The sequence below is a fragment of the Strigops habroptila genome, chromosome 1 (genome assembly GCF_004027225.2).
Source record: "Strigops habroptila isolate Jane chromosome 1, bStrHab1.2.pri, whole genome shotgun sequence".
NCBI classification, from domain to species: domain Eukaryota; kingdom Metazoa; phylum Chordata; class Aves; order Psittaciformes; family Psittacidae; genus Strigops; species Strigops habroptila.
This window is the reverse complement of record NC_044277.2, coordinates 130,816,959-130,831,838: the sequence shown is the minus strand read 5'-3', so window position 1 is coordinate 130,831,838 and position 14,880 is coordinate 130,816,959. Positions and strand designations below refer to the sequence as shown.

Here is a 14,880-nt window from a genome sequence, read left to right as displayed (position 1 = left end):
TATGTAGCACGTAGAGAGGATCTCAAGTGTTATGTTGTGCTCTCCAGCTGGGGCATCTGCTTGAAAGCAATAGGAAGCTGCAGTGGTGCCTGATACCCAGTGGGTGCAATGTTAGGGTCCTCTTGCTTTTAAGAATGCCTAATCTGGTGTTTAATTTACTAGCCTGCTTGAGGCCTGCTGCCAAGGCTCCAACTGTTGCATAATGTTACACAGGAGGAATCGCTGGCAGTTTTCAAGCTGGCTATCATTCCAGATCACTCCCACACAAAGGAAATTGTAGTGTAGATGTAACCGAGGCTTTTTGTGCTGCTCTCAGCACAATCTAAAATTAAAAAAATAACTAGGAAAACTAGAAAGAGTTTGCCTACTCAGGCTGTAGCCCTTCTCCTTGTAGCAGCCTCATCTGCAGAGTCTTGCATGGAGAAGAGCATCCTGTAACAGGTAAGAATGAAAACCTCACAAAGAAGCAATACCTCAATAATTTTTAAAAGATCTAAGCATTAAAATTGCAAGTATTTCATAAAAGATGAAAGAATCCTCTTTTGGCTTAAACTGTTCTTTCATGTTCTGTGGATTTCGTGATTCCCAGAAAAGCCATACCCTTAATAATCAGACATCACAGGGCATCATAAGATTTCCCCCTCATTTCCATGCATGCCTGTTCCGTACCCGTTTTCCTGTCAGCCTGAATTGTAATGTTCAGAAACATTCACTGCATATTTCCTTCTTCCCCACAGCAACAGCCCGAGTCTGAGACCGTTCATCTGTTCATCCCAGCCTTGGCAGTTGGAGCTATTATTGGCAAGCAGGGACAGCACATCAAACAACTTTCTCGTTTTGCAGGCGCATCTATTAAGGTATTATTACACTGACTAACTTTCTGTCTTGTTCTACATGACACTCTCAGCAAGTTTGCACAAGCAGTGTTTTTGTGAATGTCCTCCCCCACTCCATGCTTAGAATGTGATATGATAAATGGTACATTTGTTTATAAATCATCTTTTAATCTTCCTTGAGACAAGATAATTAGAAGCATGTTTTCAAACGTCTCCTGAGGTGTGAAATATAAGCTGCAAAGAAAACTACTTTGGTGGTCTTGATTTCTTAGAAACAGACTTATGTCTTTAATGATGCACTACTTAAAGGCTTTCTTCTTGCTTTTGCTAAAGTGAAAACTGGAGAGGCAAATTCCCCTTCTAAAAACAGCAGCACAGGTAAAGTCTCCTACTGCTGTGGCTGCTCTTGCTCTGTTCTGGATGGATTGGTCTGGGCTGTGAAGCCCAGATGGCTCCATGTTGAAGTGTACATGTTTTAATATTACCCACAAACTCCAAGCTCATGGGGTCAGTCAATTCTTTAACATCATGTTTACCTCAGCACCCTGATGCTTTACCATCCAGCTGTTTGCGTGTTGACCACTCCAATGTAGCTAAGAACAAGCAGGTTTGCAGAGGTTGACCTAATGGAAGCTTAGGTTTGAATTTGAGCAAATATGGTGAAATCCTCCTTGACTGTGTTTAGAGATTAGCACCAGTTGCAGTTGCCAGAAGGCCTTGGGTTTCTGCTACTAGTGTCATTGTAACTACAAGTACCTTCTCTAGATGCTTAAGTTTTTTCTTGTAAATAGCCAGTTCTGCTATTCTATGAGGTAAAGATAGTGTTTTGGCCTAAATTAAAAAAGGGGGGAAAAAAAAAATAGGTTGTTTTCTGTGCAGGAAAATGTCCAACATTTTCTTCTCAGTTCTCTTTCTGCTCAGATGTGGCCTGTTCAGAGAGTGCTATAGGAGGGATCTGCCAAAGGTCAGGGGCAGAGGGCTGGGAGCTGGCTGTGCTGAGTTGAGCTTGGTGAAGCCAGCGAGGCTAGGCTTGGCTTGGAAGGTGTTCATCTAAGTGTGCAGAGCAAAGTAATTGGGAAACCCTGATGAATGAGCCTTGTGTGGGGTTTGCCGAATGCCGATCCGTTTACTGGCCAGTCAACCAACTGGCATGTTGCCCAATTCCATCCTTTATTAAGCAGTACACTACATAGTTGTTATACTACCCAGATGGTTTACATTAGTAGAGCACTAATAATCATATTTTATGGGAAAAAATGGAATAGAAGAGGTGTTGATTTTTCTTTATCAAATCTATCTTGCATAGAGGTGTGATGTACCATGTGCATTTCCTCTTTCTCTCTCCTTTCCCATAGTTCGTTTCTATAGATTAAGTGGTATATGGAAGGTACTGCTAAGTGGAGAAAGAAATGTGAAACAACCTGGACCTCCAAGAACCTGTGTAAACTAGTTCTTTGGTTGGTCTTTGGAAGACAGTTTAGTGGAAAGGGAGTTTCCCATGCTTCTTATGCATCTGGCTAACAGCGGCCTCGGGCTGCTTCTACTGGCTGGCACCTCACTACTCAGTGCATTTAACATATCTGTATTAATTGAAATTCACTTAAGTTTGCTAAACCTCTGGTTGTCTTTCGTTCCTTCAGTAGGAATAAAGTAAAGAAGTTTTTGGTGGAAATAGGACTGAATTTCAACAGAACTGCACAGATAACAGGATGTGCTTGCTAAATTGGGAAGTTGCATGTGTGCTTAGCAATGAAAATAAAAATGCAGCTTCATTTGTAATCTGACAGAACAATATGGAGCAGCACGCTTGTTTCTGTGTGAAAGTGTTAAAGATGACAGTTAGTAGTAACTTATTAAAAACTTCTGAACTTCCCTCATGTTGACCACCTGCCCTTTATCACAACTTTTAAACTAAATAATAAATTGATTAATCAAGGAATATGTGCTTTTAGCTAAGAGTTAGAGGCAGTGCTGCCTGAGTAACTTTTAACTTGCCAAACTGCAGTAATCATACTTTGTGGAGGAAGTAAGTCTTTATGCGTGACACTCTGAACTTGTTTTGAGTTGTACTGTAGGTTGTTACAGATGAAAACATTTTGCATCCCTATGTGCTCATGCTGAGCTTTGTAGATCCGATGAAACTCATTAGCCACAAAGTAAGACTAGATAAAATGCAGAACCACAGGGGTTCTGGTTAAGGCTGCAGTGCCCAGCCCATCATTTCAGAGGTGCATGTGGCTATCGATGAGCTCAGGTTGTGTTCCTATGCTGGGGGTGATTGCTCGGTAATGTAGGCTTGGTGCGGGGCTCTAGCAGACCGAATTATTCAGCAAAGGAGACAGGCCAGAGATATCTGGGCTGCCTGCTGCCCACTCTGTGCTACAGTGCTGGGATCTGTTGGGAACCGTTGGGATCTCCTTGGTTATGAATTACTCTCAGAATAGCCCTTCCTGTCTCCAGGAGTTGGGAATGAGTGTTTTGGGTGTATGAAATTGTCAGCTTGTGGCTTTGACATATGGAAGACTGCTTGTTTTCTGGTTAGGAATGTAAAACTGTTTCTGTCAGAAGTTAAAAATGCACCACTTGGATGCTCTTTGTATGTATATAACTTCTCCTTCCAAGAGCAGACAGACAAAATTAACACTGAAGTCTCTTAGGTTGACCCTTCAGACACTGAAATGTTAGTCGGTACATGTTTCTTTCACAGCCCTCAGCTATGTTTTACTCCAGCTTCTGAGAACACGACATTCTAAGATAAAAGTTAAGCAAGAAATGCCCCAGAACATTATAACACATGTAAGATGTAACTAAGGCTCAACGGAAAATACTTTTCCTAAAATTTCAATAAAGGTGCCAGTGTTCACTAGGAAAACATGAGCTGACTGAGAGGTAAACTACAATGTCCATTTTACGTGAATGGCAGTTATCAGGCTGAGAGCTGTTCAGTCAGCTGCCTCCAAATATGCCTCAAAGTTTTGCCCCTCTAAAATACTTGTGTTCCAAAGAATAAATGGGATTTAGTCTGCACATGCCCTTACCACATCATCATGTCATATAAATGTATTGCTGTAAAATGAATGTGTATTTTTAGATATAGCCAACTGGAATGCAGAAATCATATGAAAAATAAATATGCAAACCAGATAAGTAGTATGTAATGTCTTCTGCATCTTAGGGTACAATATGAATAATTACATAAACTTTTGTTAGCAAAATTCTTTCGTGAGAATGATGCATGGTGACTGGTAATTTGTCTGAAATAAGCTTCAGCTGTTAAATATGAATAACATCCCTATGCCAACAGCTAAGATGAAATCCTGTAGTGTTAAATATATTGCTCATTCAACAGCAGCCATGTAATACTAGATGCAACAATGGAAATGTCAGTTGTGATAAACAAAAGATTCATCCCGAATGTCAGAGGCTAGTTTGAATTATTTAATGCCACTGGAGCCCGAAAACAACACCCACAGATATCTTACCTTTGTGGTGACATGAACTGCTAAAGACCCTACAGGCGTCTCTGTCTCAGCTCTGGTGGAGCTTAATTTTTATATGGGTCACACACATATCTGTAGATAGAAACCCCTTGGAAACTGCTAACTCATTGTCCAGGACAGGAATCTGGACCAGTTTTGGATCTAATTAGTTATAGCAGTAATACAATCTTCTGTTTTCTGGGGGATGGGTACAAGCTTTTGCTAATGAGCAAAACTTGTTAGACGATTTAAGTCAGTGGGTAGCGATGAGGGTCTCGGTCCACTAACCGTATTTGTATTTTTGAAGGCTACATGTATAACCTCACTCATAGTCACATGAAAATGGCTTGTTAGGTTTTGCCATATGTGGATGAGTAGCTATGTCTTTAGTTTTCAGAAGTAAATTTGCTTATGGTTTAGACAATTTCTCTGTATTTCATTATAGCTAATTAATGCACTTTTTAAAGAGAACAATCCTGTCATGGCTGAAGTGTAAAGCTACTGCTGTAACGAATAATTTTTCACTCTTGAACAGAATGTGAGACTGAAACGGGGAGGAGGTGGCTTTAAACTATTCCTTCAAAAGACAGCTACCAAAAGCTATGTTTATCCATTCCAGATTGCCCCTGCTGAAGGACCAGATGCCAAGCTGAGAATGGTTATCATCACTGGACCTCCAGAAGCTCAGTTCAAGGTACAACATACAAAAACTTGCCAGTCTGTAGTGGCCTTTGGGCTATAAGGAATATTGAAAACAAACCGCTTTTCCAAGCACCACTTTATTAAGAATTTTATAAACACTTGATTTTTGCTTTCCTTTTGCTGAAAGGTATCTCTCATGAATGAGTAATGCAGTACTATCAGAGGCCATGTTCTGGCCACCTGAAAACTGGTGGAAGTTTCATGTAGGTTAGAATCAAGTCTAGCATGAAAATATGGCCATATTACATTCCTATTTTTCCCTTTTACCTACAAGCACAATAGTTCAGTCTTTCTAGTCTGTCTTAATTCATAGAGTTTAGTGTGTTTAATTGAAATAACAAAGCCAACAAGATGAGAGACTGAGTCTTACCAGATTACTGTTGCGTGCCAAATGGAAAATGCTTTTTGGGTAGCTCTACAGATAAATGCAAGAGTTCTAATTGTATTTCCACTACAACTACGATACTCAATCTGATTACCCATTTGTGTTCAAATTGAGTTCTGGAGTGGCCTTCTGCCTTAAGTGCCAAGGGATAAATCTAGTTACCCCAAAAGGAGTTGTCCACGTTAGAAATGATGCAGACAGCTCAGTGCAGCAGCGGCCTCATCACAGATAAGGCTCAGACCAGGTAGGAAGTCACTTGAGAGTTCATGTCCTGGTATCATTCTCTTGCCTATTCTTGTTTTTGTCTTTATATTTTTGCTTCAGGACATCTTGCAAGAAGGAGGTGCACAAACTCCAGGTATATCTAGAATCAGTTTCACTAGTGCCTTTAGGAGTTTTGGAGCTATATCAGGGCAGGTATTTTGCAGTGGTAATAGTGAACTAGATGTGCTTGGGATTATTGCTCAGTCACCATATGCATTTGAGAAGCCACTGAAGGCAAAGCATACTTTAAAAGTTCTGCCTCCTTGAGGTGTTCTGCGTGCCTGTGGGCTCGGCCACATGGTATGTTCCACATATGGGGTGCTCTTGTGACCTAGGATCAGCACAAGGTCAGCTTCAGGCTACCTTTTCTTTCCATCAGGTATCAGTGAATTTATTCTCAAGGAGTAACAGAACAAAATAGATTATAAATCTATAAATATATGTATTTATATAAATCTATACTTATAGATTTATAACAGATTATTATCCCTTCTCCTAACTGTTCACATAGGCAAAGGCTTGTCCTCAGTCTTCCTCCCTAAGATAGGCTTGAAATCCCACAGAGTTCTTTTGCCAGCTTTTCTCCTCAACCTGGATCATGCAAGGAGGAAAACCTTTTGTTTTCTGCAGCCCACACATTGGTTAAAACCACATCAATCATTCACTTCTCTACACTTGGGCTTCTCCCTGCAAAGAATCATCAATGTACTAGGACAGCTGATGTTCCAGGGTATGCTGGTCTTGTGAAGAAGGGTTATCCCTTGGGGTTCTCTTCAGCTCCAGTCCTTGTAGTCTTTTGCTACTCTTTGAGCAATGCTCCCCGGACTTAGATAGACAGAAGCAGATTCAGCCCTTTCTTTTATCACCACTGTTAACATGAAGCATGCTTTACAGTGAGAGCCAAGCTTCACTAATGCTGTCCTTAAACTCTGTTTAAGAAGGGTCTTCTCTGTCTTTGAGCATAAGTTATTGCTTGGCAGGCACCAAGAATCTGGGTGCATAACACTTGAAGAGGGAATAGCTGCTGCTCAGATAAGTAAGTGGCTCTCGGAGAGGCAGCGTCATCCCAGAGCCTGTGAGTTTGGCATCCTTTCCCTACTACATTGTATTCTGCTGTCTGTGATTCATGTCTGTGGTAGCTGCAGTGCTGCACCCCTTTCTTCCTCAGCTGCAGTAGCCTGAGGATGTTGTGGTATGCAGGGCTATTACTAGCAAGGCAACGAGAAGAGAATATGCCACTGTTTACAGCCTCTGCTGCAGTGCTCCCTAGAGTTTAGGTGTACCTGTGACATTAGTATTCAGAGATTACCATGTTGCCTTGGACCCAAGACATGTGCAAGCAATGTGGAATCTAGTCTAGCCAGCATATTTCAGCCACTATTTTACCATGAAGGAGCTGCAGCCCAGCTAGGTTGTTTCCCTTCCTTAAAGACTTTTTCAAGAGCTGAAAGATTTGGGATGTTGGAAATACATGCACAACTTTTTTAAAAGTCAACATCCCACCTTGTTCTATGTATGATTCTGTAGTAATGCATGTTTTATTACTAAAGTACCTCTCCCACTGAGCCCTCCAGCCTGTGCAGGCTGTCAAGGTGTTATGCACACAAAAAGCATGGCTATTGAAATAAGAAGAGCTATGCTGGTCACTGTCTGCCTCTAGCACATCTGGAAATAGTTTCAAAATCTCCAGCTCAAGATGATGGCTGGGAGTAGTATTTTATCTGCTCTTTACAAACCCTTTTGAAGTGTTTTCCTGGAGCAGGAATCTCTGATTCTGGGGCTGTTGATGGTGCCAGAACGTGTGAGTTCTACTGAGTTTTTGTATGGCTTTTCTGTGTAGTTACTTTCAGTTCCAAGGTCACAAAATGTCTTTCATCTCACCCACTCTAGAGTAGTATGAATTTCAGGCTTTTAGGACAAGAGCTAGAAATAAGATAAAATAAGCTGCCACTATTTAAAATAATTATCACATCATGCAATCTTTTCAGACTTTTCATATTTCATCCCAGTGGTGGCCTGTTAGATGGTTGGATTTAGCATATATGCAGTGGCAGGGCTGGTGAGCACAATTTAAAAAAGGTGACGAAGAATCTGAACTGGAAAGGCTTTGTGGTCCTAGGCTTATGGTCTTTACAGAGCATGTCTCTTCAGTAGCTCAATGGAAATGTTCTTTCGATGCCTCTAGAAGATGCAGAGTAGAAGATTTGGTTACCATTTATCAAGAATCCACTGATGAATGACAGGGAGTAAGGACATAGATGTGTTTAAAAATCAGCAGGATTCGTGAGCTTAGTCTCAGTGGACATTCTTCTTGCTACCTGGCACTTGTGTGCTCCCCAGAAAAGGGAACTGTGTGCTGCTTGGAGTAATGCTGATCCCATGGTGCTGTTTAGATCTTGGCAGTTTGATTTTTGACTTTAGAAAACTGAGCAAGCTCAGATTTGTTTATTTTTAAACAGTGTGTTGTAATGGATTGTCAAAGTGAGCTGTTTGCTCTAATTGGAGGCTTTATCCCATGACTTGTTTGGGGGGGGTTGTGGCTTTTTCTTTTTTTCCAGTTTAACATCCTTAAAAGAATGGGTTTCTGAGCCAATTAATTGCATTCTGTGCTTCTGGGTGTAATAAGAAATGCTTCAGCCAGACAGTGTTTCTCTCCACCATTCTTTACAGAAGTGCAATAGTTCCTTTGAAAAGCTGTGTTTCTACTGAAAAGCAGAATAATAATGATTGCTGTTAAATTGCTCTATTATTCCCTGGTTTGTCATCCGATCTTTAAGGTTGGACAGTGGTGCTTCCTAGTTTGGTACAAAGACTTCTTTTAGAAAAATAGTTACTGCATTTTTTTTAGGGAAAACACTTTGTCAGGGCTGTGTACTGAGAATTCTTCTTTCCATGGACTTCCTTGAAGTTAACTAGATTTCAATAAGCACATTCTCTAACTGAAAGCGTTTTTGCAGGCTCAAGGGAGAATCTATGGAAAACTTAAAGAAGAAAATTTCTTTGGACCTAAAGAAGAAGTGAAACTTGAGGCTCATATAAAAGTGCCATCCTATGCTGCTGGTAGAGTTATTGGTAAAGGAGGCAAAACAGTAAGTAGCTGAAATAAAACTTTTAGGGTTGTTCAGTTATGTTTCTTATTTCAGTGTGCCTAAATGTATAAGGCTTAAACATTTAGCTAACTAATAGCTAATCCTTTGAAGTTATGTTAAAGCAGGAACTATTTTGTTTGTTGTACTTGTTAAGCTTTCCTTTCTTCAAGTGAGGAGTCAAGAGAAGCCAATCTCTAGCCAATAGTCTTAACAAAACTCAATAGTCAGAGTCAGATCTGCAGAGCTTTATTGATAGAAATGTAGTTCTGCTGTTCAGAGTCAATATGTTTCCACTCAAGACCTGCTTCTGTGAACTTTAACTCATGCCAGATTTAGCCAAAAGATTTCACTAATCTCATTTAATATCAAATCCAATGTGCCCAAAGATGGCATTTCTGGTCACAACTGAATGAAAGCAGAAGTTCTAAAAAATTGGTAGGAAATTAAGACATGTTCAGACCTCAGTATTATGAAAACTTATATTTTTGCTTCAACTTAACTGATGGCATTTCTTAGGCTTAGTTTATTTTATAAAATAACAACAATCCTGAAAAGATGTTGGTACTCCAGTGTTTTCATATGGTTGTAAGTCAGGAGCTGGCTGATACTTGCAAAGAAATGGTTCAGTCTTGGGTCTCCATCCTTGAGTGCAATGGGGTCTTGAAGTGTCAGGAGGCAACATGGCCTCTTTCATTACTTGCAGTGGTGAAAGGGTTTAAGGGCAAACATCTCTGAAAAGTTGTTCATCTGAACCATTTCTGATCTAATAATGCTATGCATTTCTAAAATAAGTGTAAACAGGACAAAGACTCCAACCTTACCTCTCCTTAACACTATGGAAGCTGATAGGCTACTGAAAATAATTTGGATACTTCTCAGTGATCTGTTTGGAGTTCTCCATCTTGTGGAGTTTTTTCAAGGAAAAATGTATAAACACTTTACATTTTTTCTCTTTCCTACATTACACATTATATGAGTTTTCTGACCTTAAACTTGTAAACTTAACTGTAAACACTGTGGCATCTATTTGCTTTTTTAAGTCATGTATTTAACACCTCCTGTGTGTTGTATTTAGTCTTTAAAACACTTCCACAAACCCAGGGAACTGGGTGCTAATTTATGTTAGAGACACAAGCAGGCTCATCTTGCAAAGCACACACTGCTGCACAAAGATGGTTTCTGTTAGTGGGTTTCCTTTTTCAAAACCTAATTTGAAAGATGTTTCTGTGGTCAGCAGTATCTCTGAGGTTTGGTGGTTGTGGGATATGTTTGTTTACGATTTTTCTGACTTCTATCTATTTATAGGTAAATGAGCTTCAAAACTTGACAAGTGCAGAAGTTGTAGTCCCTCGTGACCAGACACCTGACGAAAACGATCAGGTGGTTGTGAAAATAACTGGTCACTTCTATGCATGCCAGGTAGGAGGAACTGGAATGAACCTGTGTTGCCTTGATGTTTTCATGGTCTTTGTCTCATATCCATGTCCAGAGCAAAGAGACAGAAGACTCTTTTGATACAGAAAGCACTGCTTGCCAGGCTCCTCTAGTTGTCTTGCTGCAATAAACTTCCCATATGCCTGTGAGAGAGTTTTATACCAATATTGCACTGTTACATATGTAGAACAATCATCTTAAATTCTCCTGTCCATATATGTAGTCTCTGGTACTGCTAAAACTTCCAAAGCAAAAGAAAAACCAGGTTGTTGATGGGACCGAAATTTAGATGGGAGATACAAGTCACCTCATAGTACCTGGCAAGGACTGCATCTGTGCATGCAATTTGCCCACATTGCCCAATCTGTTGATTTAATATCATTAAGAAAAGGACCACAAGACTTCTTCCCCCACTTAACTCTTAGTGCAGACTGATTCCTTTTGATACTTTGCTACAGGTGACTTGTAATTCAGAAAGGAGATGGGAGGGCTGGTAAGTCCTGTTAGTCTGACCTTCTGGATTCCCCAGTGTACAAAAGACATTGTCCTCTCTCTATTACTACAGTGGGTGTTTTTATAAAACATTAGTATCTCCAGAGGAGTAAAATGGAAGTAGCCTGTAGCTTCAATAACCTTGACGCTGGCAGTCTTCTTTCTACGCTCATGCTTTCTGTATTACAGATGTGAAAACTCACCATGCAGGTGGTTGTGGTAGGTGGAAAAAGAAGAAAAATTACAACTGAAGTTGTACATCATGACTAACCCAAGTGTATTTTAACTAATGAGTAATCTTGTCAGTACGAGGAACTTAGTTACTCCAGATTTTCTTAATCCCAGTAGCATCTATAGCCTGTTGTAGACAGCAGTCACTGCAGGGTGGCATCATGATGGGTTGTTTCTTCTTTCTGTCCTTCAGCTTGCTCAGAGAAAAATTCAGGAAATATTGGCTCAGGTAAGAAGGCAGCAGCAGCAGCAAAAAACATTGCAAAGCGGACAGCCTCAGCCGAGACGGAAATAAAGGTTTAGGAAATGGCCCATCAGAGACAGATGCCAGACCAAAGACAGACTGTGCGACAGAGAGACGGGTGGTGAGCACCTGTTGAAGTTGTATGCAGAAGATCCACCAAGCCAATCACCTGTTCGAGGACCAGGCAACCGTTGAACGCTGTCTCTGAGAATGTATTCTTTAGGCTCTCTCAAACTTTTGAAACCCAGCTTTAAAAATAAGGACCCCTTCACTTCCCTTTTGTTCTATTCTCACAATTTAACATAAACTCGTTAGTCTTTTTTATTGTTCTTATTATTCCCCAACAATTTTAGAACTTGGTTTAATGAAGCTTTCTCTTCTGAGTTCACTGGTTTAAAAAGAAAAAAAAAACAAAAAAAAACCACAAAAAAAAGAAAAGAAAAAAGAAAAACGAACAAAAAAAGAAAGGCATTGCTCTTATAGGTCCAGTTGTCAAAGAACAACCACGTTTGGCGGGTGGGATTGTGGGTGGGCTAGGGTTAGAGCAAGGGTATCGACAAGAGTTTAAGTGTTAGTCCCAACGTTGAAACAAGTGGCATTTTTTAAAAAGAATTTGGTTGCATTTTTACATAACACTGCCATGAATAACCTAAGGGAAGTGTTGAATGGTGTTGGCCAGGGCATAAAAAGATAAATATGCATTTTTACTAAACTACCTCAGGCATTTAGTACCTCAATGAGAAATTGTTCCTTTTTTGCTTTTTTTTTTTTGGTATTTTGTATACTTTATAAAGCTTAATAGTTCTTGAGCATTTTATTTTTTTAAAAAAAATTAAAATTTGATCAGCCACCAGCCAGGAGTACTTACGGACTTATCGGGGAAAAATATAGCAGAGCACTTCTAGCTGCTGGCTGACGGGAGTAAGGTGGGTAAAAAAAACACGGCCTCAGGTTTTCTGAGGGCTTCAACACCATCATTTGTTTAAGAAAAAAAAATTCAGTGAATGTTCAAAAGCTAGTGAATGATGCCAACATTCTGATAGCAGCAATGCCGTTTAGTTTTCTTTTAAGATGGGATGAAAAAGTTTGTGACGGTACTTTTTTGGGAACAGGACAAGGAAGTGATGGCAAGAGGCTGGGGTTGGGGGAAAAAATTAGAAGGCTGCAAGAGGCTGAATTTTTTTTTTGTGCTACTTGATTGAATGCATGAACCCTTTGTGCCTTTGACCATCACTACCTAATAATGCTACATTTAACCATTTGCAGCCCATTTGGACTTTGCCATTTTGTTCAAAGAGCAAGCTTCATCTTCAGTTTGATAGAACACTTGATCTGCCAGAGCCTATTTGGGGCCAGGAGGGTCTCCGCTGTCTGCAGATCACATCATACTGCTTTCAGTTACCACGATGGGGGAAGGTCAAACAGTGTTTGATCACATAGAAAGATAATGAAAGGCTAAGTTTACATATCCAGCCGCTGTTATGGGCCACACTAAGCCACTTTGAAGGTTTTAAAAACTATTACAAGTGAAAACAAACAAACAAACAAAACCAACCACCTCTCTAGCCTGGCTTATAATAGATGCAGCAGGATTTATGCACGTTCTGCAACCAACCATTAGAGAAGAAAAAAAAAAAACAAAAACCAACCTAAATGTCAAAAGGCAGGGATAACAGGAAAGTTACCAAATTTTTGAATTTCCAAATGTAATTTGAATGATGATTGTGGTAATAGTGACACATTCAAGTTTCTACAATAAACTTCAGTCTACCTCAGTTTAAGAAAAAGAAAAAAATAAGTATGTGGCAACACATGGTGCATAAAGACTGCTGTGTGTGTGTGAGTGTGCGCGCGCGCGCCTGTGTGTGTGGTCGACAGAGCCATGCTATTACCTCTGAACCTTTTTTTGTGATGTTTTTTGTGCATGAGATGATCAGAATCACCATGCTGCACTGATTTGAGGGGCACAACGAGCAAAAACATTTGTTTCATCATTTTGTTATCTACCTCTTAGGTTCATGTTGAAATAGAGGCATTACTACATAGACTAGATAATTTTCCCAAAGATCATTGTTGTACAGATTAGATAATTTTGAAAATGGTCTGAAGTGTTTTTTTCCTGCATCTCTTCTTTACTAATTGGTTTAAAAACCACAAACTTATGTTGTAGTTTTAGCAAAGAGAAATGAGTTTCTTTTTTCCTTTTTTGACAGTGACCTTCATCTAGCCTTTAGGATAATGTTTTTTTTTTCTTACAATGAATTTAAAATTACTGAAGTATGAAAAGTCATAGCATTTAATTTTTGTTGAGGCTTAAGTAAGTTCTGACGTTCCTTTCTTAACATTTGAGAAGGATTTGACTTCATTATTTTCCATAAAAATGACTTTACAAATAGGTGCTGCATTTACATCTGCTGATTTAAATACTGTCATCTCTCTTTAAATTTCTAGACTTAATATGGTAAATCATGTTTTTCTTTTCAATTGAGACTTGGGAATTTGGAGTATTTGGGAATAGCTAGAAAGTAAATACTGTAAATGATTTCAATATCCACAAAGTATGGATCATTTTTCATCTGTAATGTGCCCCCCAATGCAGCTCCACTTGCCAGATGCCTCTGAATGGAATAAAGAGTTTAACTCCTATCATCAGATAAAGCTGTGTGGTGTTTTTTTAAATTAATGATAGGCAGAGGGACAGACTGCTCTAAGTCTTTGTCGTACTTTGAGTGAAGTTGGTTTTCTGTCCATAATAACAACTGGATAAGGATGAACAGTCACCCGCAGGTGTTCATTCCATAGCTGCCAGGGCATCCAGCAGCCAGGTTACAATGTTTGCACTTCCCATTACAAGCAGCGACTTCTGTGGCTTCTAGTTCACCTTCTCCCTCCCATATAACAATGCCATACAGTCTGTGGTACAACCTGTAGTCCGTGGTTTCAGCTTTATGCAGTTTCCTTAGGCTGATTTGCTGTGGAAGGGATGTGTGCTCGACTGTCCTGACCCAGGGCAAACATGAAGGAGTCTTTAACAGGCTTGAAGTGAGATCTGAATTGCAGTGATTTTTTGGGGGGCTTGGTTTTACCCAGACTTTACTTTTGGTGCTCCCAGCTTGATGGAGCTGTGTAGTGAACATGGCTCTAGAAGCCTGGATAGGCAGAACCAGTCCCACTAGCAAGCAAAAAAACCCCTGTATCTCACTCCTACCACCACTCCTGAACACATATCACTTGCCAGTGAGGTGGTATGGCCTCTCCATTTAGATCCTCCTTAACATTATTTGGAATAGAAACGAGGCTATATGTTTAACTGAATGCTTTAGAGTGAGAGAGAGGGGCTGGAGAATGAAGGATTGTCATGAATAATGTAATTCTGTGTCTTCGAAAGAGGAGTGGAAAACCAAATTTGCTTTCCAAGCTCTTGCAGCCTCCCACTTGTCTTCACAACTCATTTTTTGGGGACCAACCAGCAGAAAGAGGGAATTGAAGAAATTATGTCTGTAGAAGACACTGCATAGGGTATTACATTTCACAGGGAACTCTCGGCTCATTTTGCCATGCCAATATGGAGGCATCTTCTCAGAACCAGCATCCCTGTCATTTGAGCAACATACAAAGTTATGCCTTCCTCTGTATCGCTGGTGCTTTTGTGACAGCTAAACCCCTGACTGTTTTAAGCATTTGCTTAATCATGATGCTTTTATTTGCTTCTAACCTTCCAAAG

At 40.0% G+C, this 14,880-nt stretch overlaps 1 protein-coding gene across 1 annotated transcript in view; it reads left to right on the top strand.

The window, feature by feature from the left end:
• Positions 1-13,810, top strand: part of IGF2BP3 (insulin like growth factor 2 mRNA binding protein 3) — a 116,083-nt gene extending 102,273 nt beyond the window's left edge. The window contains exons 12-16 of the mRNA XM_030481247.1: positions 738-857; positions 4,935-5,009; positions 8,624-8,755; positions 10,061-10,174; positions 11,106-13,810. Coding sequence (XP_030337107.1) covers positions 738-857; positions 4,935-5,009; positions 8,624-8,755; positions 10,061-10,174; positions 11,106-11,207 — 543 coding nt within the window. The 3' untranslated portion in view covers positions 11,208-13,810. The remainder of the gene's footprint in view (positions 1-737; positions 858-4,934; positions 5,010-8,623; positions 8,756-10,060; positions 10,175-11,105) is intronic.
• The last annotated feature ends 1,070 nt before the right edge of the window (positions 13,811-14,880 follow it).